Here is a 27,667-nt window from a genome sequence, read left to right on the forward strand (position 1 = left end):
CAAATGCTACAATCAAATGGAGGTAGGCACCTGAAACCTTAAATAATTTGTGCACAAAAATGACTTGTGTTCACATGAGGCATGGTGGAAAGGTTGAAAAGCTTCATCTTTCAACTCAGGAAAGGACACACCGAGGTACACCTGGTGGCTGGTCCACACGTCAGCAGTCAGGGGATCAGTGACAGCTCTGAGGGTCTGCTTTACCGTAAAGATAAAAGATATTAAAGTTAGTTTATTTACCAGATTAATAATTCTGTTATATCAAATAAAGTAGGTTAAGGAAGAAAATGTGTTATGCTTTAAAAAAATTAGTTTCTTGATTGTTCAGTCAGCAACCTTTTAATTTGATCGTAAAATGCATTTTATTCTAATGTCCAGAGCGAAACCGACACACACACACACACACACACACACACACACACACACACACCTTTAAAGCTGTGTAACTCTTTTTTTCTATCATGGTGGGGAAGTGGGATCATGCTGGTAGGTGGTTGTCGTCACATGTCTGTAACCTCCACTGTAACGTAGCGTTTGTAATTAGAGCAAAAATACGTAACATGCAAACGTGTTCTGAAGGTAATAAAATCACCGTCTCTACAGGTGTTGCTACAGCTATAAATACGAGTAACTGTGTTGATGTTAGCAGCTAACAAGAGGCAAACTTACCGAGGCGACTCTTCGCTCTTCCTCTTAAGATGCTCGTGCATAGCCGACGTGCTCCGTGAAAGGAGAAATTTTCTTTGCAGAGTTTGCACTCGATGGGCCTTTCTTTTGAATTTGCATAATGCTCCCAAACTTTTCAGCTCCGTTGCGACTCGCCACTTTCTCCGGTGAAGGCTGAGCCGGATGGCCACCACTGCGCATGCACCTCTGAGCTAAAGCGGCGGCTGAGCAAAAAGGCAGGAAGCAAACGCCGAACGTGCCACAGCAGGCGAGATTTTAAAAAATTGTTGATAAAATCGGGTGTATTTTATTTGTCGGCGTTATTTGACGAGTCAACTAATCGTGACGGTCCTAGAGACCTTGCTGCGGCTGCCTCATGATCTGTTTTAGCTTGAGAGGGGAGAACCTGGTGACGTATCGTGCCCGAGTCTGTGGTTTTGATTGATTAGGAGTAAGTGAGCCTAGTATGCTACCTGATATGTTATAATGGGAAAAGTTAACAATTTTTTAATCAAAGTTTTATCGACCCGTTTTTTAATCTATCGCATCACATGTCTATTGATAGATATATTGAACTGTTGAATTATTGTCCAGCCCTACTCCACACAAAGGGTATCGTAGACTCAACAGACCGAGTCGAATGGTTTCATAAACAAATCTCTAGTTTACCAAACATACAGCCAAATTGATTTTACAACCCAGACTCCACAAACTCTCTCAGATACTTAAGAAAGGTTTTGCTAAAACATCGAGCTTCCATTCCAGCATTCCACACGTCAAATTAAATCACTTCATATCCATTACATTACATCATCATTCATACCTTGTCTTGTAAAATCGTTAGTTTAGGAAAATAGAAATAAATGTGTTTTATAAACTATATACTTGTGTGTGGTAATGGTCAGAGAAGAAACTACAATCTTCTGATTAAACATTTAAAGATCAATCAGATTGATATTTCATATTTATATGGAATCATCACATCTTATTGATAATTTGTTACATATGTAGCACCAATCATTAACGCTACAGCTTTAATTTTAAATTTCTTTATCAGAAACCTTTTTATTAATATTCAGGTTACCATTAAGTCCAAATTAATTATAGAGTTCTACGGTTATTGCCAGAGAAAACTGCAACAGCTAGCTGGCGTTTTTCTAAAAGCTGCAAAAATCTTGAGTAAATGAAACTTTCAGCTTTCTCCCCAGCATTGCAACGCATGGAAAGATGATATTTTGGCACTGGACTGTTGAGAACCAACCATGAAGAATATTAACAGGCTCTGATCAAATGATTGGGTAGGGTGAGTTCTGATTATATTCACATTCCTCTTATTTTCTAGAAGCTATTCCAAATGAAGACCATTAATAATGTGGAATAAGCACACAGACTGCTTTTGCACTTTCATTGCTTCAGATCTGAAAGCTGCTACGAGTCACAGACAAGCGCCTCAGCCTCTGGCCTCTCATCACTCCTACTCAGTGAATTATTGTCTGTCAGAAACTTTTCACTGGTCTCTGACAAACTTTTTGTCGTCCTGTTTTCAGACGACCGGAGGGTGTTTAGGAAGAAGCTGTGTCCTGCCAGGGCATGGATCTGTCACGTAAAAATACTCTTCATCTATTTTGGTTCTTTGCCTTTTGGTAAAATCAAAACACAAGTTTAAAAATGTATGAATTGTTGAGTCGCTGTTAGTTTTTTTTTTCATGTATAGAAAGAAAAAAAACTGACTTCTGTTTCTGGTTCCTTTCTCGCTTTACTTTTAGCCCTTAATCCCCTCCCCATCCAATCACCTAGGCAACAGTAAAAGCTTTAGAGATTCAAACTGAGCCAAAGATTGTAATTTTCTGCCTTTAAACCAGATAATTTTACCACCACGGGAGAACGTCGTGCACCAGTCGAGCTTCTTTTAGTGCTAGACCTGATGTCAACATTTTATGAGTGACTGCAGGAAATGGACCGCCTCAAATAAAATGCTGTAGACACTCATTTAATCAAGAAACCATTCAGTACCTCCAGTTTCTTTCACTTTTGGGAGCACACTGATTGCTTTAAATGTGTCCAACTGAAAATCAGACTTTTGTTGCAATAGGGTGCTATAACACTCCTATAATGATTGTCTTTGCACAAGGTGATATGTACAGTATAAAGGAAAAGGGAGATGAGTTGTAAAGTGCACTGCCCAGCCAAAAAAATGAGTTACCACACAAAAAATAAAATAAAATAACGTCACACAAATATTTCATTGAATCACCTTTAGCTGTGATTACAACACACATTCGCTGTGGCGTTCTTTCGATATGCTTCTGCAGTGTCACAAAATTTATTGATAAATGACCAACAGGCAAGGTGAGTTAAGTGCCTTGCCCAAGGACACAACAGCATTCTCTGCAGGGATCTGGGATTGATCCTACAACCCTCTGATTACTGGACAACCTGAGCTGCTGCACGCCCTAAGATATGCATATGTCCTCATTATACTGATTAAGGTCTTTGATCAAATGTTTAGTCTTTTTTATTTGATTGTTTTGCTAAAATAAAATGTTTTCTTGGTAGTTATTTTTAAACCGTTTGTCACTTGTTGAGTTTGGGGAAGCAAGGAGATCCTGCTAATAGAGAAAAAGGACAAATCTGAGCTTGCTTCTGCAGCAAAATGCTTATTTGGAGTAAAACCAAAAAAAGCTTCTAGTCCAGCAACAAACCCCGAAAAGCCACAACCTTCTTGTCTTTTTAAACAACACAAGTCTTTTATAATAAGTGAACCTGCCTCTGTTAGATTATAAATTGGACAATTGATGTAAAAAATAATGTAAATGTATTCACCTTGGCCAGCAGAACCACTCCTGCCTGCGTCACCGGGTCTGTTTGGATAATAAACGTGGAGCTTCCTTCCAGGTCCTCCTCCAGACTATAAGTCATTCTGGCGTTGATGCCAACGTCTCCATCCCCCGCCATAATTCTGCCCACCGTGGTGCCCACTGCTGCATTTTCAGGAATGGCAAATGTGTATAGATCTGAGTAGGGAGGAAACAGAATAAATATGTCCCTCACTTATGACCAAGTCCCTGAGGAACATATGAGGGAATTCAAATCAATTCAGTTTATTTATATAGCCTCAAATCATAGCAAGAGTCATCCTAAGACACTTCACAAAGTAAGCATTCCAGTTGAACCCATCAGTGCACTGAGTTCAGTTCATTATTCCAATTTATTAAACGTTCCTTATGTTAGGAAACCCATCAGATTGCATCAAGTCACTGACTTGTGTCTGGGACTCTACAGCACTCTCCATACTAAGCCAGCATATAGTGACAGTGGAGAGGAAAACTCCCCTTCAACAGGAAGAAACCAACAGAACCTGGATCAGTATGAGCAGCTGTCTGCTGCTGGGGTTTGAGACGATTCAACACACACACACACACACACACGTATACACACCAAGAGTGTTTCAATGGGTGCTTACACAGCAAATTATTAGCAGAAATTCTATTTATTAACAAAATAATCTTTATTGCCTTTATCTGAGCGAGTCTGTGATTAGGTCAACAGGTAAACTAGTAGTAGCAGTTGTGTGTTAAAGGCCCCGTGTGTGAAATCCATTGAAATCATGATGAAAAAATGTGACTCTTTAGCGCCATGCAGTTCAGAGAAAGTATTGCAGCTATGGTGGCTCACTCATGAGTTTGAATGTATAATCAATTTCCAACCTGTCTAGCCTAACCCACACAAAGCTTAAAACAAGCTACTCGACCTTTTTAAAAAGGTATTTATAATTATGACTGTTTTATCAACCTACCAGTTCTGAAGGAAGCAAGCTAGTTCTGTTAGATCTTGAAGCGGTCACGATTCACACACGGAGGAGGGGTGACGTCACCCGGGAGGTCAGGTGTTGTGAGAAATAGTGTTCCCCTGAAATATTCTGTCCCCCCGTGTCGGGAGATCGCACTTCTGGCTATTTTGACAATATTTGTGATACACTTTTACAGGAAAATTATGTAATGTAATGTAATATTGTTAATTCATCTGATTTTTTTATCTGTACTTCCTCCTAAAAACAATAAAAAAAGATACAGTAAAAACATTCTTGTTCACTCTTTTGCAGCAAGCTTATTTATCAGTTTTGAAAGTTATGTAAAAAGATGTAATCTCACTCAGTTTAACCATCTTTTATCTGAGGTAGTTTAGTCCTCATAATGGACAATAAGTTCTGTGGATTTGGAAATACTTGCTCTTGACTGCCTAAGGGAAACAGAATATTTCAGGGGAACAAAATTTCCCACAACACCCATTTCATGTGGATCACGGCGCCTCGATGTAAACAAAACTGGCTGCCGCTACCAGCTTATATGGATATGGAGCGATCACTGGCTGATCGTTAACCACGGCTGGTTCAGGAGAGTTGGTGAGTCGGGGACACGCTGGAGATCAAGTAAACAATGCTGACTTATCCACCAGCTAATCGTGGCTCACGGCTGGCATGGTGGAGATGGACGTAACGAGCTACTGAGCTACTAGTTAGCCACAGCTTGAGCCAGGGAGACACTGTGTATGCTGTGCATAAACTCCCACGGATTACCAGCAAAAGGAGACCCAAGTCTAAAGGTATCGTTTGAGAAGAAGCCCTCTGTGTCAGAGCGTCTCAGTAACACGTGGAGAACTACATCATTGTTATTAAAGTGTTGTGGAGATAAAGTAAACAACAGGGGCGGATGTAGGACTGAAGAAGATCCGGGGCTTAACACACACACGCACTAGTCAACATCATATATATATATATATATATATATATATATATATATATATATATATATATATGTCTTGTACCACATAATTTTTAATCTGAAGTTACATATTAAGCATATTCAGGGCAGCGTATTGTTCCTGTTAGTGTTTAGTGTGAGATGATAGCAAATATTCCCTTTCTTTCTCCAACAACTTTACCTGATAGTAAGCTAACTTTAGGCAAACCAGCAGCGCCACAAATATTTTCAAATAAGACCCACAAACCTGAGTCAGCACCAGTCTCATCAAAGCTGGGGTTCTGTCGCGGTACTTTTGATCTAAAAAATTTCCTTATGTCCATCTTCACTCATACGTTTCAGGCAGAGAGTGTAGAAGAAGCCGGCTGCTGAAGGGCTTCTTCTTCAGTGGTGGAGGCTCAGGCAGGCTGTATACAAACTACTGCCAGCTGCGCCCTCTCTGTTGGACTTTGGTACTGCATGTTACTTCCGCGATTTAGATCCGGGGCTTATCATGAAAGATCCGGGGCTTCAGCCCAAGTAGCCGGGCCTAACGCCGCCCCTAGTAAACAAGCTGATTTAGCCACTGGCTAACGCTGTTGGGCGAGACGGCGGGCTGCAGGAAGAGTAGAAGACTTGAGTAGAAGTACTTTGGAACGGACACATTGGGACCGGGTTGGGGGTTCTGGTACTAGGAAAAGACGGATGAACAACTTGAGGTGAGTTTGGGAGTCAGAGACACACTAACCAGAGGCTGGCGTGGCGTCCAGCTAATAGCAGGCCGGGGTCTGAACATATGCGGCTTCCTTGTGTCGGACATGATGACAAACTGAAAAGTTTTGTGTCTTTTGATTTAATGTTTTTTTTATTCAAACTAATAAGTACAGCAACGGTGTAGCTATACTTTTCTATTTCTTAGGTGAATTAGCAGACTCCATGCTTCCAGGGCGCACTGCTGCCCTCTGCTGGTTCTTTCAGGTTACAGTCATAGACCAAACGGGCAACGTGGAGCTTGTATGTCCCTAAACAGCTACTGTATCTTAAGATGGTGGATGACCATGGAGCTTCGACCACAGTATACAGGTGCTGGCCAGTAAATTAGAATATCATCAAAAGGTTGAAAATATTTCAGTAATTCCATTCAAAACGTGAAACTTGTACATTATATTCATGCAATGCACACAGACCAATGTATTTCCGATGTTTATTACGTTTAATTTTGATATTTATAGGTGACAACCAATGAAAACATCAAATCTGGTATCTCAGAAAATTAGAATATTCTAAAGGCCAATGAAAAAATGTTTGTTTCTCTAATGTTGGCCAACTGAAAAGAATGAACATGAAAAGAATGTGCATGTATAGCACTCAATACTTAGTCGGGGCTCCTTTTGCCTCAATAACTGCAGTAATGCGGCGTGGCATGGACTCGATCAGTCTGTGGCACTGCTCAGGTGTTATGAGAGCCCAGGTTGCTCTGATAGTCGTCTTCAGCTCCTCTGCATTGTTGGGTCTAGCATATTGCATCCTCCGCTTCACAATACCCCATAGATTTTCTATGGGGTTAAGGTCAGGCGAGTTTGCTGGCCAATCAAGGACAGGGATACCATGGTCCTTGAACCAGGTGCTGGTGGTTTTGGCACTGTGTGCAGGTGCCAAGTCCTGTTGAAAGGTGAAGTCTGCATCCCCATAAAGTTGGTCAGCAGCAGGAAGCATGAAGTGCTCTAAAACTTCCTGGTAGACGGCTGCATTGACCCTGGACCTCAGGAAACAGAGTGGGCCAACACCGGCAGATGACATGGCACCCCACACCATCACTGACGGTGGAAACTTTACACTGGACCTCATGCAACGTGGATTCTGTGCTTCTCCGCTCTTCCTCCAGACTCTGGGTCCTTGATTTCCAAAGGAAATGCAGAACTTGCTTTCATCAGAAAACATAACTTTGGACCACTCAGCATCAGTCCAGTCCTTTTTGTCCTTGGCCCAGGCGAGACGCTTCTTGCGCTGTTTCATGTTCAAGAGTGGCTTGACACACGGAATGCGACACCTGAATCCCATGTCTTTCATGAGTCTCCTCGTGGTGGTTCTTGAAGCGCTGACTCCAGCTGCAGTCCACTCTTTGTGGATCTCCCCCACATTTTTGAATGGGTTTGTCGTCACAATTCTCTGCAGGGTGCGGTTATCCCTAGAGCTTGTACACTTTTTTCTACCACATTTTTTCCGTCCCTTCGCCTGTCTGTTAATGTGCTTGGACACAGAGCTCTGCGAACAGCCAGCTTCTTTAGCAATCACCTTTTGTGTCTTGCCCTCCTTGTGCAAGGTGTCAATGATTGTCTTTTGGACAGCTGTTAAGTCAGAAGTCTTCCCCATGATTGTGGTGCCTTCAAAACAAGACTGAGGGACCTTTTAAAGGCCTTTGCATGTGTTTTGAGTAAATCAGCTGATTAGAGTGGCAGCAGGTGTCTTCTATATTCAGCCTTTTCAGAATATTCTAATTTTTTGAGATACCAAATTTGGAGTTTTCATTAGTTGTCACTTATGAATATCAAATTTAAATGTAATGAACATTGGAAATACATTGGTCTGTGTGCATTGCATGAATATAATGTACAAGTTTCACGTTTTGAATGGAATTACTGAAATATTTTCAACCTTTTGATGATATTCTAATTTACTGGCCAGCACCTGTATGTACATAAAAGTGTATCATTTCAAGTTGAGAGGAATATTTAGAATTGATGTTGGTGAAAAATGTTCGTGAAAAAGGACAAGTTTGTGAACTGGAAACATAGGATTTGATAGTAAACAGGTAAAAATATCACACACCGTGCCTTTAAAGGAAGTAAAAAGTTTATATCAGGAGAGGGGGAATATGCGGTAGTGTGGCAACCGCATGGACAAAGTTTTGACTTTAGAAGTGTGTGTGTGTGTGTGTGTTGGGGGGGGGGGGGGGCAGGCATGAGAACTGGGGGGATCTTTACTGTAAATGTACAAAAATTATGTATAAAACCACAGCCTAGAGGCTCTTTTATTTAATGTCAAGAATGCAGAATTGTCAAGTACACAGGTAGCAGGGACGGCCAATCACACGTTAGCAAGTATCAGCAGAGCCAAAAGATGGGAAACCGGCTTCAGCGCAAGTGGTTGTTTTCCGCTTGGTCCTAGTGCTCAACAAGTGTTTATTTAATATAGCGTAATGTTGTTTTTGGATGGTAAAAAGACCAGGGGACAATAGACTTTGGAAAAAGTGGGGGAGACATGTCCTCCCTGTCCCCTCCCAAAACTACGTCCATGGCCAGCTGTAGTGTGTTCCAACAGCACAACTCAGTGTGACTCGGATGGGATCAGTTGGACAGCCATTTCCAAAAGCACAGTTTGGGTTTCCCCCCATCTTTTTGGCATTTGCTTTGTTGCGCTTCCTAGCTTTCCGAGCCGTTCGGAAAACGAGGCGCCATCAACTGTCGGCAACCAGTTGGCTAGAGGATGGAGTCACTGGTTGGTCCAGAATTTTCTACATGCAGCTGTTTCTGAAGAGTGCACCCTCTAGAGCCGTGTTTTAGTTTGACTAAAAGCAAACCCCACTGAGCTGAGCTTGGTCACGTTTAGCCAAACTGAGCCATGGAATAGGTTTGGAAGCTCTTTTACAACACGAACGCCGCATCTAATCAAAAGTTTATTGTAGCTTCTAATCTCATGGGTGTTGGATGTTTTTAAACAGAAAATACAAATTTCAAATGGAAAGTTTCCCAACAGGATATTTCACCAGCACTAACACCAATCCCCATCCAATCTTCAGATTTGAGAAATCAAGAGTGCTCAAGAAACGGGTCACCCTGGCACCTTTTACCCTGAAAAGTTGGAGTAAGGCAGAAAAACACTAATAAATCCCATGCTGGTGCTTGGCTAGTCATGTGTCTGGGTGTGTGTGTGTGTGTGTGTGTGGGGGGGGGGGGTGTTCCCCTCTAAAACTGTTTACAGAAGGTGATTATAAACCGTTAACGGTGGAGAGATTCTGCTGGCGTGTAAAGTGATAAGAAAGGAGAACATTGTGGTGGAGGGTCAATTTATGTCAGTCACAGATAAGTTGTGGCAAACCACATATAATCCCTAACTCTAATAAGAAGATGAGAAAACGTGATTGTGTCTTTGGCTGTTTTTTTTTTTTTTTTTTTTTGGATGGCTGCCACACCGACTCAAAAGGCATCGCGCTGATCCTGCAACAAAAAGAAACCTGTTAATAATAATTTGAAATTATGTGACAAAGCAGAGGGCCCAGTTCAAAGTGAAGTGCAGCCATCCAATATTCATTAGGTATTTTCCGTGAACATGGGAACAACGGGATACGGGCACATGCAATGAAAGTGAATGTTGCATTAACACTTAAAAGCTTCATCCTCGCTGTCTCTCTGCAACAAAATTGATTTCTTCCCACTGCATTCGTTTAGTGAGGTTTATCGCTGAGAAGGCTCGGTTTGTTTCCAAAGGTCATGACAAATGTCCTTTCATGTGTGAATGATTAAATTCATCCAGCATGTGGCACATGAGCATGTGCAGATGAGCGGAGCATCACCATCTCCTCTCCCGCTTCCTTTGGCTCTCACGCTTATTCTTCGACTGTCTGCTTTTTAATTTTGGCTCCACAGTCGAACGCAGCGCTGGAAGCAAGAGCCACCCACTCGAACCGGAGGAGCGTGATCAAATAAATACCTTGTAGGTATAATATTAAATGTGTCCTGGTCGTCTGCAACACTTTGTACTCGTTTTATTGATTCCCCTGTGCTCAGCCTACCGTTTGCATCTCAGAGTCATGTAAAGCGACTCACGCTGCTGGAATGTGGGTCCGTTGTCGTTGACATCAGTCAAGCTGACGGTAACCGTGGTGGAGGTGGAGTAACCGCCGCTCAGGCCCAGCATATCCTTCACCTGAACCACCACCAGGTACTCGTCCTGGACTTCACGGTCCATATTAGGCCACGACGTTAGAACAATCCCTGCAAGAAGAAAAAATGGAAGAAGGAGAAAAGGAGGAGTTTAGTTATTTTAACAGCAACGACCACCCACAGCTAACTTTAGGTCCTCTAAATGAATCAGCTCCAAATTAAAAGTTAAACAGCACTTTGAGATGACTTAAAGCTGTTCCTGTCTGCTCACAGTAATATCAATGTTCTGAAGTAGAACAAACTCAAAATCCTGAACCGATGCTCGATGACGTTATATAAGCCATTTGAACGCAAAATATCAAATGGGTTAATATCGTGTTGAAGCATTTGGCTTATTTTTAAAGACAAATTTCACTTGATTTTTCAACCCATTTTCAGTGGTCTCCAGCATGAATGAGTGCCTTGTGAGTCGATCTCTGTCGAAAAAAAAAAGCTCTAGCGCTCCTGTTTCAGGAACTGAGCCAGAGGAGTGGGGAGCATAAAAACACAGGATTTGGAGTCTCACTTCCTGATATTTGGACATCCCGCCTCTGATTGGATAACAGCAATGCAACACTACCACTGACGTTGCTTGCTCTTCAATGTTGATATTTTATCTCTATAAATAACACAAGATTGGAGATTTGCTGTGTCGTGAAGTTGCTAATGCTAACAGTTAGCTCCTACTAGCCAAGACATGCTCTGCTCTTTCCTGGTCACTAAATCTTTAACAGCCTTCCTGTTGCAAGCCAAGATGGGTGAGTCCATGAGAGTAAATTTTCAGTGTGATGTAGATCTGACTGGCTTCTCAAATCTGAATGTTTTATTTTCCTTCGTATATTTTCAATAAGCAGCTAACGCAGAAAATGGGGGTAGAATGCTATTTTCACGTTTAGCCTGCATGTTGAACTCAGAGTGACCGATCATATATAAAATAGATAAAATAGCAAGAAATAATATTTCTAAGTGAACTTCGTCTTTAATAGTAATAACAAATGTGTATTCTGTATTAGACAGTAAGGAATAAATTAAATAACCAAATTGTTGTAATTCCTCTAATACAGGCCAATATTAGAGGATTTACGGCACAAACTGCATTAACAAAGGAGTTTCCGAAATGTCTCAAAACTGTCTCAAGTTCTTCATGAATCACAGAACATTGCTCTATGGCACTGGAATTTTGAACAACTTAAAACATGTGAGGAAAGTTTTTTTTTTCAAGCAGGAGCAATGCCAGAATTCTTTATCACCGGGGTTGCTAAGTAATTGTTTGGCAAAATTTTGTCATTGTAGCAACCCCAAGCTACCGTGTGGTACCACAATTTCAAGGTTATTAGAAACTTGTCTCAATCATTTCTCCATTTAGTTTAGTTTTAACTTCTTAAAAAATGCAGAATGAGGCTAAAATGTGACATTAATGGCATGAAAATACTAATCGAAAACCATTCTTAGCTTCATTTTGAACATAACAGTAGTAGTAGTAGAAGCTTTTCCTCATGTATTTAAGGGGCAGGTTCTTAAAATGGCCCCCAAAATTGCTAGTGGTAACCCTATTCTCCTTATAAACACACAATATAAAACAAATGTTTATTTTAATATAAGTTTAAGACTTTATGCTCTCCCAAACTTTGTCAGTAAAAAATAGAAAAAGAAGACGAGGCATCTCCAGACGAATCATTTAAGGTCGTTTGAAGCCATTAGCCCATTAGCAAAACAACAACTCAGACGTTTACAGTCAAAGGCTGCCTACCCCTCAATAAAAACTTACAATGGGCTCTCTGAAACGTCGGAGTTGACTTTTTACACAATGCATCCATTTGCATCTAAATATTTTTTTCCAGCGTCAATGATGCCTCCAGCCTTTCACTGCTCAGTTACAATGTGGGTGGGAGGTGCTGTGGCTGACCTCTGCATTACACGAGAAGAGGGTACATTCTTGGGCATACGTTGAATCACTTTTCGGTTCTTGTACAAGAACCAAAATCTGTCAACAGCTGTATTTAAAGCTAAGGCTGCACTGGAAATCCAAGTTTTAAAGTAACAACTGATCTGATGGAATAATTTCTCCTGCCTCAACATCTTAAGAAATGGCCGTTTATACACTCACTGCCCTCTTTATTATTAGGTACATATAGCTAGTATGAGTTCCGTCTTTGTGATGGAGTCATGCTTTTTGCTGTACGTCTACCAGTTAGAGATAGAACTGCTCCTGTAGAAACCAGTGAAGGCTGACGAGACATTTCAACAGCTAGATTAAGGTGTTAAAAACTCAAACGCACAGCTAGGGAGAGAGTACGGCGATTTGTTTTTACGGCAGTTAATTAAAACGGACACTAGGAGGTGGTAAAGCACACCTGATTGCTCTTAGTATGCCTTTAAACTATGATGCTTAGTTTGAAATTCAGTTCTCTTCACCAACTTTAGGATTTTAAATGCATTGAGTTGCTGCCATGTGATTGGTTGGTTAGCTGCTGGTGTTAACAAGCATCTTGACAGGTGTGCATTATAAAGGGACCGGTGAGTGCATCCAGCAGTAATTCTAGAATTGTGTTACCTAAAGGGATACACAGATCAAGATTGTACCTGTCTTTGGCTCTACGGAAAAGTAGGGCTCCCCCTGCAGGATGGAGTAGATGAGCTTGGCGTTGTTTCCGAACATGGGATCATCCACATCTGTGGCTGTCACCTGGGCCACTGTGGTCCCTGTGGGGGCAGCGAGCGGATTGCACAGTCAGAGTACACCCAGGCAGCAGTTCCAGTCGACAGGGAAATAAAGTGATTATGCCACAGTCCCGCAGGGTCTGTCTGTCTGACTCAGAAGGGGAGCGAGGCGGGGGGAGCGGTGGAAAAATGGAAAAGCAAAGATGCCGAGTCTGAGGGAGAGTTAGAGGAGGGATGTTGACAAAGGAGAGATGGAGGTGGGGAACTGTGTTGTCCTTTTGCAGGCTAGCGCAGGTTTGTGTGGCAGCCTCTACAGCCCCATGGCGACACTTTTCCATCCACTCACCCCCGTTTTCTCTCCTTGATTCAGTTTTATTCCTCCATCGTCCACACTCCCTTCTCTATTCTGACCATATCCTTGCCTTCACCTTGCTTTCTAACATATCTCCCTCTCACCTCCTCCCTGTCTCATTCTTTCTTCCAAGTGAGTGGTCTGTCTTTCATTCACAGGCGGGGATTTACCGCTGCGTTCCTAATTTTCAGATGCCCTCACTCCAACCTTCCCTTCTAACTTTCACTCTGCAGTCAAATACATCATGATTTATTATGAGTGAGACATTATGCTGCAAAAGCAGATTACGTATAAATTGAAATGGTAATGTCTGTGGTATGAAAGGGCAGCAGTTATAATAATGTTATTTAAGAGATCTCTCAATAAAGGCCTCTGAGCCACGATGCAGAATCTAATACTTTTAATGTCCTGAAAAGGGCAGATGACAGACACTCATATAAAGTTTTGTTTGTTGGCTTCAGTTGGGGATTAATTTAGAACATTTTCTTGTCAAGGTGGTGCAAAAGTAGATCGTCCTTGTCATTCCAGTTGCAGCCAACAAGCAGTGAACTCTTTAAAAAAAACATTTTATAGTTAAATTAATAACGGTAAGTTGGAAATTACTTTCATTTGTATAAAGAAATATATTTCATCATGAAAAGGCCGGATGGTTCTGCACCCAAAAGTCCATCCATTTTCCTCCGTTTGTCCAGGCTCTGGTTGCGGGGGCAGCAGCCTAAGCAGGGAGGCTCAGACTTTCCTCTCCCCAGCCACTTGGGCTAGCTCCTCCGAGGGAAATCCAAGGCATTCCCTGGCCAGCTCATGGACATATTCTCTTCAGTGTGTCCTGGGTCTTCCTTTGAGTCTCCTCCTGGTTGGACGTGCCCAGAAAACCTCACCAGGGAGGCGTCCTGAGCAGATGCCCGAGCCACCTCAGCTGGCTCAAAAATGAAATTCAGTTTAATCGAGAGGTTTTCCTTTCATCATTATTTTTGCTTTAGAATAAACCATATTTTCCCATCATTTTTCTATTTTTAAATGATTTTCTTGAGCCAGCATGTGCTAAAATGACCAGGGTCACTCAGATCCCCACTGCCCCCTGTGGCCAGAATACCGCATTTGCAACTTCAGACCGGCAGGACTTAGAAATAAATTTGTAGTTGACATTTCTGGCACTGCAGTCTGGTTCAAGCATGTTTCCTGCATGTTTTAGATCATAAACACAACTGATTTGTTTAACTTAGTGATGAATCACTTCTGTAGACACTGTGGAGATGTTTTAGCTGTTAGATTAAGTTAAGATTAACCCCTCCTTTCCACTGGAGTCGTGACGGAGCCGTCAGCAGCACGTCATAGCTGCTGATAGGAACCGCTGTGGTCAACAGAACCTTTTCCACCCGAGCCGTCAGCAGCAGGAGTCGGCCGCGTCTCAGGAGCAGCATGTCACAGCCCTTACGCGCCAGTTCTATTTTCTACGCGCTACGCCTCTGAAACGGGTCAAGTTTGACATTTTTGGGGAAGGAAAGACAGGAAATCGGACGCGGAAATGGAGCGAAGCTTCCAGAGATTTTCAGAACAAAGAAACGTACTGCCTTCCGGTTGCTTTACTTTAAAAAAAAAGTTATCACCTAGCTAGCGGTCTCCTTTGTTTTTCCATAACGGACGACGAAAGGTTGATTACTAAAGTGGAGAAGTACCCAATCCTGTTTGATCCCAGTCACAGTTTTTATAAAGACAACGTCAAGAAGGATAACGCATGGAGTGACGTATCTGCGGTTTTGGGGCAAGATGGAGAGTTTATGCTAATTATTAACGTGATTTCTTTTGTAGTTTTCTCCTGCTTGTTGTTGTGTTTACTGACAAAGTCACGCGTGATTTTGCTAATGTCGCGTGACTTTGTGCTCCGTCGGTGACAGCTGCTCCCCTGCTGCTTTGCGTCTCGGGGCCAAGCAGCAGCATACGCGAGCAAGACGTGCTGCTGCAGTAACTTGCTGCTGACGGCTCCGGTGGAAAGGAGGGGTCAGAGGAACGCACAGCGAGGAGATAGGTTTCATTTTTGTTCAACCACAGAATTGATATTGGATGCTAGGGGGCACTAAAAGCAAGCAAAACTGCCAAGTGTGCCTTTAAATTCTATGTCACGCACTGGGAGAGTCATCCTGCACCCGTGGCTAAACAACAAACTTTAGTAGGTGTTGGTTTATTTAAAGTCAGTGGTAAACTGACTTCTCTTCATTTGACTCGTGCCCTGGGGGAGCGGTGTGCTGCAGCAGTGGCTGCGCTCAGGAACTATCTGTTGATTTAATCCCCTAATCCTGCCCCTTAAAGCTGAGTGTCAATCAGGGAGACGTTGGGTCCCATTTTTTAAGTCTTTGGCATGACCTTGACCAGATTGGATCTACCAGTCCCAGGGTGGACACCCTACCACTAGGCCACTGAGAAGGTTTTGCTGGATTTGCTTAATGTATGAATTTTATTTAAATCTTGGTTGGATGAGATTTGGTAAAAAAAAGGGTTAGGGTTAACAACGTTCACTAGTTTCCAAAATATGGTGAAACGTTTGTCTCACTGGAGCGTACTCTTGAGGATGGGCAGAAGTTTGTGAAGTTCAAGGAAGCTTAAATTTCATCTAAATAATTCAAGTTCATTGCTTTTGCGATGTGACTCTATGATGACACTCAAGTTGCATTTATTCATTTTCTATCCAGTTTTAAGGACATTAATTAATATGGAAATCGTCTGTTAGGTTGTGTATGGCTTCAAAAGCTGATCCAGCTTTAAAAAGTGAAGCCATGTCTCTTACAAATGGTAAATGGCCTGAATTTGATATAGCACCTTGTAGAGTCCTGGAACCCCCCAAGGCGCTTTACAACACAATCAGTCATTTACCCATTCACACACACATTCACACACTGGTGAGGATGAGCTACGATGTAGCCACAGCTGCCCTGGGGCGCAGTGACAGAGGCGAGGCTGCCGAGCACTGGCGCCACCGGCCCCTCTGACCACCACCAGAAGGCAACGTGGGTTAATTGTCTTGCCCACTGACAAAATGACAGCCACAGACTGAGTGGGGCTTGAACCTGCAACCTTCTGATTGCGGGGCGAGCACTAAACTCCTGTGCCACCGTTGCCCCAAGTATGTTTAACTGATTCAGTTGTATGCATTGATGTATTTTTGTATATTGGCACTAATGACGCAAACAAGTACTGAATAGAGGGAGGGGCCAGGGACTACTAGTAATACCAATGGCCTCACCAGTGACTCCTGTTGTCCTATCAGCATGTTTGTAATTTATAAGCGTTTTATTTCTACTGAAGATGCTCCTTAGATGAGATTGAAACGTCTTCAAGGAAAACAAGAAAATCCAGTTGTTTCCATGGTGCATGGTGCATGTTATCAACATACCGACTGGACTCATCTCGGGGATGCTGGACACATACGGTTCGTTCTGGAACTGAGGGCTGTTGTCGTTGATGTCCTGCACCTTGATGATAAACTCCGACTGAGGCTCCTCGGGCTCGTTGGTGTTCCTGTTTATAGCCTGGGCTTGAAGGATGTAGGAGGCCTTTTCCTCCCGATCCAGCTTCTTCAGCGTCCGGATCTCGCCAGAATACTCATCTATCTCAAACACATCTCCAGCACCTTCTCCTGATAATATGTACTTGATGGTAAACTCTCCTCGGTCATAATCCGATTTTAGCTGTAAACGAAAAGGAGACAATGGCTTTGGTTTGTTCTAAATTAAAACGAAACATTCATTCTCAAAGAGAAAAGCACCATCTGAAGGGCATGGTGGACATTCTACACCAGTTATCACCTGGCCAATCACACGAGGAGTGGGATCTTCCTCTGGGACAAACAGCTCTTTCCAGATCCAACCCCTCCTCAGGCGATGGAGCAAAAGGGACCTCTGGCCCGACTGTTGGCTGTTCAGACTGTGTGGGTGGCTCGTATGACTCAACAGCCCACCAGAAACCCTAGAAAAGACCATCATCACAGCCAAAACACTCAGGTAGCTCATTTTTCCAGTCCATCCATGCATTTCCAGTGCACTCCCCATGGCTAGTGGACAGTAGACGTTGATGTCACCAATCCAGTGTTACTTTTTCTTCATTTACCAGCACAGTAATCCCGATCCTGGCAGTGACACATCCCTTCTCATGCCATTAGTATGCATGTTCATAGCTCTGAAACAAAATTAAGAATTAAATTAGTGTTTTAGCTGAATAACCTCCAGTAGTGCGCAAAGATTATAAAAACCTAAATTCATCTCAATACTAACTAAAATCAAGGGTGAAAGAAATATTACGCTGTTTTTTTTACAGCAATAATTTTTTTCTCATAAGGTTTGGTAATTAATTTGGCTTGAGTCAGAACTGTTATGGTAGGCTAACCGAATGTAGCAACCCAATAATTGTAGCAACATAAAACATTGTGTTTGTTGTAGCTTTTTTTAAGGAAAGTTTGCAGTCTTTGCATAAAAGACTAAAGTAGAATCCCCGTGAATTATTCAGCGACATCAAATCAAGCTCAGAACAACACGTTTGTGCAACAATTTTCTATAAAAAGTCAGAACGGAAATGTTTCTCTCGCTAAAGCTCTGAACTTCCTGAAGGTTCTGGTTTTTTTTTTTTTTTTTTGCTTGGCAGATGAAAACAGTGCTGTTTTATATTTAGACAAAGCCGTGCATTGTGTTGGGGAGGGGGTTGCAGAGCCAGAACATCATTCCTTTAGGATGACGCTGCACTCTGCAGCTGACTAATGAAGACTTCTAATTAGATCAATGTCTCGGCAGACACGGAAAACAGAGATGTGCGCCGAGCGCTGACAAACTGAGTCAAATCGATGCACCAATTATAATGTGCAGCAAGATCAGGGTCAAGAGCGTGAGGACAATGAAAGTCAAGACAAGCAGCACATTTGGAAGGGATGTGCATGTGTGGTTGGTGAGACCTTCATGTACGTATATTTATCATAGATGCAATACTTTTTATTTATTTAAACGTCTAAATAGGACACAAATCCAGCATTTTTTTCACCAAGGATGATCTTTTTAGATTGCGAGTGGCTAGAATTACAATATGTATTACCCTGATTACGAGTACTGCTTGAAATCATTAGAAACTTTAAAGGTCCTCGTACAGTCAGCTCAAATAGGTTTAGAGAAATTACTTTAATGTATTTTACACTCTGCAAAGGCCCTCTACTTGTTAGAAGATGTTGGACTGAATGGATGCAGGGTGGGTTGGTGTAATGTATCAGGCTAGTTGTAGGACTTGGATACTCTGAGAAAAAGGCGGAATCATCAAATTGCCACTTCCTGTTGGTGAGTTGGATGTGATGGTAAATGGTAGTTGGCCTGTATTAATATTAGGGATGTAAGAAAATATTGATTTGGCAATGTATCGCAAGATTTCTTTCTGCGGTATTATATCAATATTTAAAAGCTGTGTATAGACTTTTTGGAAGAATTTACATGCAAACATCTGTATTTTCTTTTCTTTCGTTGCAATTCAAACACCGACCGCTATTTGTCAGCAGCGTACAGTGCATTTTGTTTCCACTGAAATGTAAATCCCTCTATTATGGTTCAGATACCTCATGTTAAACATGTTACATATCAGTTTGGACCGTTTATTGAATTTTCCTACAATAATTTCAGTCTACAAAAATTGCTAATATCGTCTGGATGAATGTATTGCAATATATCATGATATATTGCATAGTTTCCCCAGTACCGTGATACGTATCACATCGCCAGAACTTCAATACACATCACTAATTAATATAGTGTCTTCTATGGTTCCAGAGCTCTCCCCAAGGCACGTTACAGCAGTCATTCACTCACACACACACGGATTTACACTCTGGTGGTGATGAGCTACATTGCAGCCACAGCTGCTCTGAGGCTCACTGACAGATGTGAGGCTGGCACACACAGGCACCAGCTGTACCTCCAACTACCATTAGCAGGCAAGGAGGGTGAAGTGTCTTGCCCAAAGACACGACTGCAACAGATTGAGTGGGGCTCAAACCTACAACCCAACACCACCATTGCTACATATCTGATGGTTAGGACAAAAGCTGGACAGCCTCAAATGAAAAATAAAGGTGGACAGAAAGTCAATAACTTCCCAGAGGCTCCCATCCATGAGCTTTGTAACACACCTGTTCATGCTTATTCAGTTAAAGTCAATTCTAGCCACCTACACGTTCCTCATATGTGTGGTTTTGGCCTGTGGGAGTAAACCAGAGTAACTGGAGAAAACCTAAGCATAAATGGAACATGCTAACTCTGCGCAGACAGGCTGCAGCCTGTATTTGAATATGCAAACTACTTGCTGCAAGGCAACGGTGCTACCAGCTGTGCTGCCATATAGCCAAAAGCTCCATGAGGTTGATGGAGACATGGAATTGGAATGAACCAAGAGGCCCTCTATTATGAACGATCAATCAATCAATCAATCAATCAATCAATCAATCAATCAATCAATCAATCAATCAATCAATCAATCAATCAATCCTTCATTAATCCCAGAGGGAAATTAGAGTTTCAGTACACACAATTCAGAGATCAGACATACATGGGCAAGACACATTTGGTGGTGAATTGCTGACTGTGGGCATTCGCAACCCGAGTCGCACTACCTTAATAGAGATAAGAGGGTTACATGAGGATTGGTTGAGGTGGAGGGAAAAAAGGCACTTCAGAGTTACCCTCCCACCAGGAGGGCAGCTTTGCTCTGCAAAAAAAAAAAAAAAAAACACCTCAACAGATATGCAACAGACTTCAGACAACACAACATGACATGAGACTCCAATAGGAAGGTGCGGGGGGGTGGGGGGTGGGGTATCCTGTTTCCCCCAGCGAGAGCAGCCATCTACGGTGCTCATCTATTCTCTATTATGAACGATGAAGGAGCCGCGGCCAGAACTTCAGAGGGCATTTGTTGTTAACGTAACTAGAGGATATGTGCTTGGGGAGCAGTGGTGAGGTAAACCATCAAAGTCAACACTATTAGGACTTGGCTGTCTTAGGGGTCTCTTGACACAGCCGATGGGATGGGTAACTTAAGGTTGGTTTATGCTTGACACGTCTGCGAGGTCCACACGGCGAAATTGCGTCATTTTAACAACCACGCCCCTCCAACGCACCTCCGCATGGCACAAAATTTCCGCACCGCGCACCTAGGAAATTTTCTAACCACGCGGGCGGCCGGACGCGGAAAAACATGGCGGACCAGCAAGAACTAGTATGGCAGAGGTTCGTAAATACAGACATTTGTATGATTTAGCTCTCAAAGATCACCGTGATCAACATGTTGTTAATAATTCTTGGAGAGAAATAGCTCGCACTGTCGGAAAAGACGAGGATGCTGTTAAAAATGCTGGAATGCCATGTGGTAAACAGTAATTTGTACTTCTAATATGGTGTAGTGTTGGATGCATGCCGTAGAGCTCCATGCTGCCCTGTTCAGTTTGGGAGAATATTGGCTCACCGCAGAGCCAAGCCGCATGAACCATAAACGCTGCGAGTTGTGAAGCGCGTTCCATCCGCAAGCCGCATCACCAAGCGGAAAGCGAATGCGTCAAGCATAAACCAAGCTTTAGCCTCTAAGGTCTGCAGAACCTGCAGAAAAAGACTTTTTCATATTTTTAATTCCTTTTCTTGAGCCAACGTGTGCTAAAGTGACCCTTTTGAGGGTTAATGAAATGTCACTCAGACCCCCACTGCCCGCTGTGTCCAGAATATCACACTTTCAACTTCAGAGTGCCCGGTCCGATCTCTACGGACTTAGAAAAAATGGAGCTGACATACCTGGCGCTGCAGTCTGCTTCCAGCATGTTTTTTGCATGTTTTAGATCATGAACACAGCTCGCTTGTTTGATTTAGTGATGAACTACTCTTGTAGACACTAACAAAGGCTGAGAAGACGTTCCAGCTGTTAGATTCAGGTGACAAAAATACAAACACAGAGCGAGGAGATGCGTTTAACTTTTGCGTGGACAAATGGACCTTAGCGGGTGCTAAAAGCCAGCCAAAACTGCTAAGTATCCCTTTAAGCTCGTGTCATGTCCCCAGCTGAGAAGGCTGAGCTGGACTCAGATGAAGGTGAATCTGTGATCTTGACAGAGGTCTGCAAGATATTAAAGGAGTGTCATTAGTAAGCAAGCTTGACCTGAAAGCTGCAAAAAAATTGGCTTCAAACATTTTTTATGCCTCTTAACAACATTCCAACATAGTATAGCTATAAATAAATTGAGGACAAAAAAAAAGAATTAAGTGGTTCTCTTTTTGCTAGCAACTATTGGACCATTTAGTTGTTGGTCTCGCCAAACCGCCACACTTCCCTGGGTCCTCCACACATTACACACTCACATATTTAGCAACTGAACACCATTAGTGTGAGAGGTTATCCAAACAATAATATCAAAAAAGGCTGCTACCACTTCAACGTTGGGACAAACTACCAGAGTCCAAAAAAGAAAAACACCATTTCAAGTCACGGACAGCTAAAGTTGTTTGGACCTAGAAATGATGACTGGTGTTTAGCGTCATCTTGTGTCCTCCGGCATCTTGGGTTTCCGATTCCAGCGGAAGCGTCTCAAGGGAAGATACCCAGTGGGAGAGGTGAGTGTTCCTTTGGTCGTGTTTACGTTCAAAACCGAGCTTGTTTGCAGATCCTCTATAGCAGCTACCAAAATTTTTAAGACAAATCTAGGTTCCATCCATCCATCCATTTTCATCTGCTTATCCAGAGTCGGGTCGTGGGGGCAGTACCTAAGTCGAGAGGCCCAGACTTCCCTCTCCCCAGCGACTTGGGCCAGCTCCTCCGGGGGAATCCCAAGGCGTTCCCTGGCCAGGTGAGAGACATAGTCCCTCCACAGTGTCCTGGGTCTACCTTTAGGCCTCCTACCAGTTGGACGTGCCCTGAAAACCTCACCAGGGAGGCGTCCAGGAGGCATCCTGACCAGATACCCGAGCCACCTCAACTGACTCCTCTCAATGTGGAGGAGCAGCAAATCTACTCCGAGCCCCTCCCGGATGACCGAGCTTCTCACCCTATTTCTAAGGGAGAGCCCAGCCACTCTTCGGAGAAAACTTATTTCGGCCTCTTGTATCTGCGATCTCGTTTTTTCTGTCACTACCCAAAGCTCATGACCATAGGTGAGGGTAGGAACAAATCCAGGTTGTTTAATAATAATAATTAAAAGTTTATTTTGTTATCCGAGTTGTTGCTATAAGTTTTAGAGCCTTCGCGTGACATTATTGTATGTAAATGTGTGTTTCTGTAAAGAAAAGGGAAGCTGTGACCAATCTTGCACCCTAAATGCAACATCCTTACTAAAAATGCATATGTGTACAGTTTTATTGTTGTGATCACTGTTACCAAGCGAAGACGCTACAGCAGTGATTTGATGCTGAGAATTAATTTGAAGTTGACATAAACCAATAAAACATCTGAAATCAAACAAATATTAAAATGAAACACCAAAACCTAAAGCCACGACAACACTTTAGAGACGCATTCAAGAACTACACAGTAAGCAAGTTTTGGCATGTTCTAGTACTCTAAAGGTTGAAATAAACAGCAATACCCTCTGTACAAGTATTACAATTTCCCTATAAACAAACAAAATTACATGTAGCTGTGTTGGAAAAAATTGCCCAAGCATCATTAAGAGCTGGAAATCAAAATGACAGTGATTCTAACCAACATTATTGAGGTTGTTGTTCAAGTGACATCAGCAGACAACATGTACTCACCCACCAGTGAGTACATTGTATCACAGCAGCATAAGTGTGTGCCATTTTCCAATGCTCGTCTGCCATATAAATGCCTTAACACTTCATAATGATCATATTTAATCTTGTAAAAGTAAATTAACTGTCAAGATTCATTTGTAATGAGCTGGTAAAATCAATTACTGATCCAGGATCTATGCCTTAAATTACACTTCGATACAGAACACGAATATCCGTTTGTGCCAAAGCACGTCTTTACAGGGCCGCATTCGTATCTCCAAAACATTGTGGAGTGACACTCCAATTAGTGGCCAGTGAATCGTGAGCTGATGTTGTCTTTCATTGGACCGGCAAGAATGTGCCCACGTTGTGAGCGCCTTGAGCCAAAACTCCGACAACAGCTCTCGATGTTGTTTACTCGGCCGACGTGCCAAGGAATTTGCCTGGAAATCCTTCTGGGGATTTTGGCTTGTAGAATGAGGCTGAAACTGTTCTCAGGTCAACAGATGTTCAGTTGTCAACTTAACAAGACGGTGAATTTTTTGGGACGAGTCACGAAAATGTGGATAAGTAAAGGAAATGCAGACAAAAATGTGTTTTGCTGCAAGGAAAAAAGTGTGCATGTGTGTGTGGCAGCTAGCACTTAATAACTGGTTCTGCCAAACTCAAAAGAAAAAGTAAATTTGCTGGATAAAATCTCCTACATGCATCTTAGAGAAGGGAGGCGAAGAAGGGGAGAAACTAAAAATATGAAGATTCATTTCCCTCCGTGGTAAATTTAACTTTCAAAAAGAAATTCTCATCGTACATGACATGTGGTACATGCAGAGTGGCCTGTGCTTGACAGCCATTCATTATCTCTAATAGGCCCCCCCATCTCCAGCCAGCCTCGTGTAGCTGAGATGTTCGTAGCGCCGCTCTACCACATGACAGAATGACAATGAGCTGCAGTCTCACAATGTTAAGCACTAGATGCGCTGAGACTGTCCCATCATTTTTCTACTTGCTAATAAAATGCAGCTCTTTTGTAGGAATAGATCCATGATGCTATTAAAACGCATCTAATGCGCCAACACAAAGGAAGCAGAGATGAATAAAGAAGCTCTCGCTCAACATCGAAGGTGACGTGGCCATATTAGTCCACAAGGCTGACTCAAAATTTACGTAACTTCTTCTAAAATAATGATGCTCTAAAGAATCTAATTATGCAGTTTGTAAAATTCTGTGTTTTGTTTTATAAGTAAAAGAACCCGGACAGATTTATACCTAAATGTTTGAGATCAGAAAACAAATTTTAATATAAAACCAAGATTAATGGTGTAAATACAGAATGCACTTTTCAAATGATGATTTCATTTTTTTTCTCATTTCGATTGGAAAACAAGCCTCTGAACCAAACCTGCACCCGTGTGAAAAACTTTATGCCCTACGAATTATATTACTGCAGAAACAAGAAATTACTTGTACAGGTTGTTTCTAGTGAGTAACATGCTAGAATATATCAAAAAGCAACACACCATTACCTGTTCTAAATATTTTAACAAATAAACAACCCAAAGATCTAAAGTGTTGCAGGCCTCACTTGCAGGGGTGCTGTGCATCGACAGGCATGGCAGGAAATCGCTTTGGGCCCCAGGCCATAAGGGGGGGCCAGCGGGTCTACTTCCTTTGAAGTCAGAACCACAGCAGCAGTTAAACTTTCCAGCAGAGAATCAGGCTGCCAACATCCACACACCCCACCCAACCCCTGGCAACCTGCTTGGGGTTCCATGACAACCTTGCAGCACCTCTGTTCATTTGGTCCAGGCTCAAGATTACAGGCCACAACCTCTTCTGGCCAAAGCTGTTATAACAATATTTATTGAGCCCGAAACAACACAGCTCTGCAGGCCTGACTGTGTTAGGGTCAGAGATCATGATTTAACAATAGAAAAAAAAAATCGGCAACACTTCCTCCTCCTTGCCTGCTGGTGATGGTTGGAGGAACTAGTGGAGCTTGTGCATGGCCTTGCCTATTTCAGTGTTCCCCAAGGGCAGCTGTGGCTACGTTGTAGCTCATCATCACCAGAGTGTTAATGTGTGCATGCGGCATTTATCATTTATTGTTTTGAGTTACTATCTTGATGAACCCATAGACTTCTTGGATCGTGTTCTGTGGGTTAACAAATCAAAAGCACGACGCTGCATTTGAGAAATACGACTTTAACTTTGGAGCATGGTGGCAGAAGTGTGATGGTGTGGTGCTGCTTTGTTGCTGCAGGACCTGGATCACTTGCTGTAATTGTTGAAACCAAGAATTCTGTTCTTCAGCCTTCTTCAACAGTCGATTCATGCTGGTAAACCCTCCAATGTGAATAAATTAAACAGCAGTGGGAGAAATCTCTCCAGTGATGATCAACTCAGTGCCGGTTATCACAAACACTCAGCTGCAGTTATAAACCTGAAACTGAAGTTTCGTTTTACAGCACTGCAAATATAGTTCCAGACCTTTTATTTAATCCCATCAATTCAAATGTTGGAGAAATCCACATCTGCAAAGCCTCGCTTCTTTTACGATCCAGCTCCTAAGACAACGTGTCCTTAATTGGTCACGTGGGAGTGTTTCGGGGGACTTTGCTGTTCAGCTTGGTGAAACAATAACTCTGACATGCAGATTAGGTTTCCTAATTCAGGGTCTCAGATGATCCTCACGGTTGAGCCGGAACAACAAGGGAATGTCAAGGCACTGTGTACTTGTTTGTAAGTAATTTGTTTGATTTTTATTACGAACATAAGAGGTAATCATTTCTGCTTCGTGAAATGTCACGAATTTCTGCTGACATTAATACACATCAGCATCACTGCCTGTTATTTGCCTCAGTTTGTGTTTTGAAGAAGTCGAGAACAGACATTTCTGATATTAAAACTGAAAAGCATCTAATTATAGTGATTAAATGATAATTTATCACTAAAAATTCTTACCAAGTAAAACACGGGCAATGGGATGTATTTCAAGAACCTGTTGTGAAATTATTTGTGCTGTTTAAAAACTTTAGAGGTGGAAAAACAGACTTCAGGAGAATTTTAAGAAAATCTTAAAATGTCAGTAATATTACTGATAATAATAATAATAAGCAATAGAGCTGCGTTCCCCCTTAAAATGCAATTTTACTGAATCTGAGAAAAAAAAGGAAAAACTTCCAGGATTAAGGTCAGTAAACACCTGAAAGAAAACTTCAACATAAGCGCATGAAAACAAGGACAAAATGTATTTATGATGAATCATTAATTTACCAAAAAGGCATTGAGATTAATTTTTTATGTGTGTAAGTGGTAAATATATGGAGGACGTGCATTAATATGAGAATATCCTCTACATTTTTGGAATTTATTTATACATTTTTAAACATTCCTGTTCTTCTACCAAAATCTGGTTCTAGCACTTTTAAGTAGTGATGATTCACACGTCCAGGAATAGTTTTTATTTGGTCACAATGATCATTTAACTCCATTATTTCAGAGAAACTGTTGTGGTTGCATTGTAAACAACTTCAGTTAAGATATCAAGCATTTTATTTAAAAAAAAATGTTAACGCTTCCAATAAGGGTGCCTTTGTTAACGTTCCTTTGTGCATTATTAAGCATTAATAAACTATTAAAAACTGCCTATTGCTATTATGTAATGCATTACTAAGCAGTCCTGAGCCCCACGTCCTAATCAGGAACACTTAAAAATATCAGGAACATTATTAAAGGGATCCTTTGTTTAATGATGGACTAAATTACCTTGGTAAAGAGACAATTGGAATATGGAATAAAGCATTAAAAAAACACTAACTTTCAGGAATTTCTGGAAGCTTTCCCCTCTCCCCTGTAACTTTATTATTTCTTCCCAAAATGACGAAAATGTGCTGTTTTAGATCTAAATTCAGTAGAAAGGTTGTTTTTTAATAAAGAGTTGGTGCCAGTAGTGCAAAAACAAATAATATATAGTGTATGCTTAAATTTCCAAGGTTCAGTGAATGCAGCATTAAACAATAATGCCTTAGTTTTTCCCATCTGATCTCACTAACTGTGATGTTTACAATCCTCAAAGAGTTTTTGAGTTGGCAAAAATGTCAGATTATTTGTTAGAAATTTTTAAAAAATTCAGATTTTTGGATGACTTATTAAATAGGTTATGTTTCTTCAGACTGATCAAACGCTATCCTTGCGTTTGTGCTACTAGTCTTTACATAATAATTTAAAAAACAAACGTAACAAACACCACACCCACCTGTTTCGTCAGTCCCAGAAGCCACTTGCCGTGATCTTCCTGCAGCTGTGATCCTTGCAGTGTGAAGAAACACTAGCAAACTAAATATCCTGGTACTGAACAGCAATTCATCCAACCACAAAGCAGAAGCAAACCCACAATGTGATGTGTAATCCCCTCCACCCACCACCTCCCCTTTTCCTTCTTTTTTGTCGTCCAGCGAAACTTTCTGGGGAAGAACAAACAGGCTCTATTGTCCGTGCTCACATCTGAATGCTGCAGAACACTTGGGGCCTTCTTCGCCATTCCACTAGTCACAGTTCAGACTTACAAATGATTTTCTATCCGTGTTTTTTCCTGCA

General features: G+C 41.9%; 1 protein-coding gene across 1 annotated transcript in view; it reads right to left on the reverse strand.

Annotated features, from left to right (window-relative positions):
* cdh19 (cadherin 19, type 2) overlaps positions 1-27,466 on the reverse strand; it is a 163,880-nt gene extending 136,414 nt beyond the window's left edge. The window contains exons 1-6 of the mRNA XM_054751411.2: positions 27,327-27,466; positions 17,141-17,510; positions 16,729-17,023; positions 12,911-13,030; positions 10,232-10,399; positions 3,490-3,680 (exon numbers count right to left, since the gene is read on the reverse strand). Of these exons, the coding sequence (XP_054607386.2) occupies positions 3,490-3,680; positions 10,232-10,399; positions 12,911-13,030; positions 16,729-17,023; positions 17,141-17,383 (1,017 nt within the window). The 5' untranslated portion in view covers positions 17,384-17,510; positions 27,327-27,466. The remainder of the gene's footprint in view (positions 1-3,489; positions 3,681-10,231; positions 10,400-12,910; positions 13,031-16,728; positions 17,024-17,140; positions 17,511-27,326) is intronic.
* Between the last annotated feature and the right edge of the window lie 201 nt (positions 27,467-27,667).

Source organism: Nothobranchius furzeri, chromosome 7 (genome assembly GCF_043380555.1).
Source record: "Nothobranchius furzeri strain GRZ-AD chromosome 7, NfurGRZ-RIMD1, whole genome shotgun sequence".
In the NCBI taxonomy this organism is placed as follows: Eukaryota; Metazoa; Chordata; class Actinopteri; order Cyprinodontiformes; family Nothobranchiidae; genus Nothobranchius; species Nothobranchius furzeri.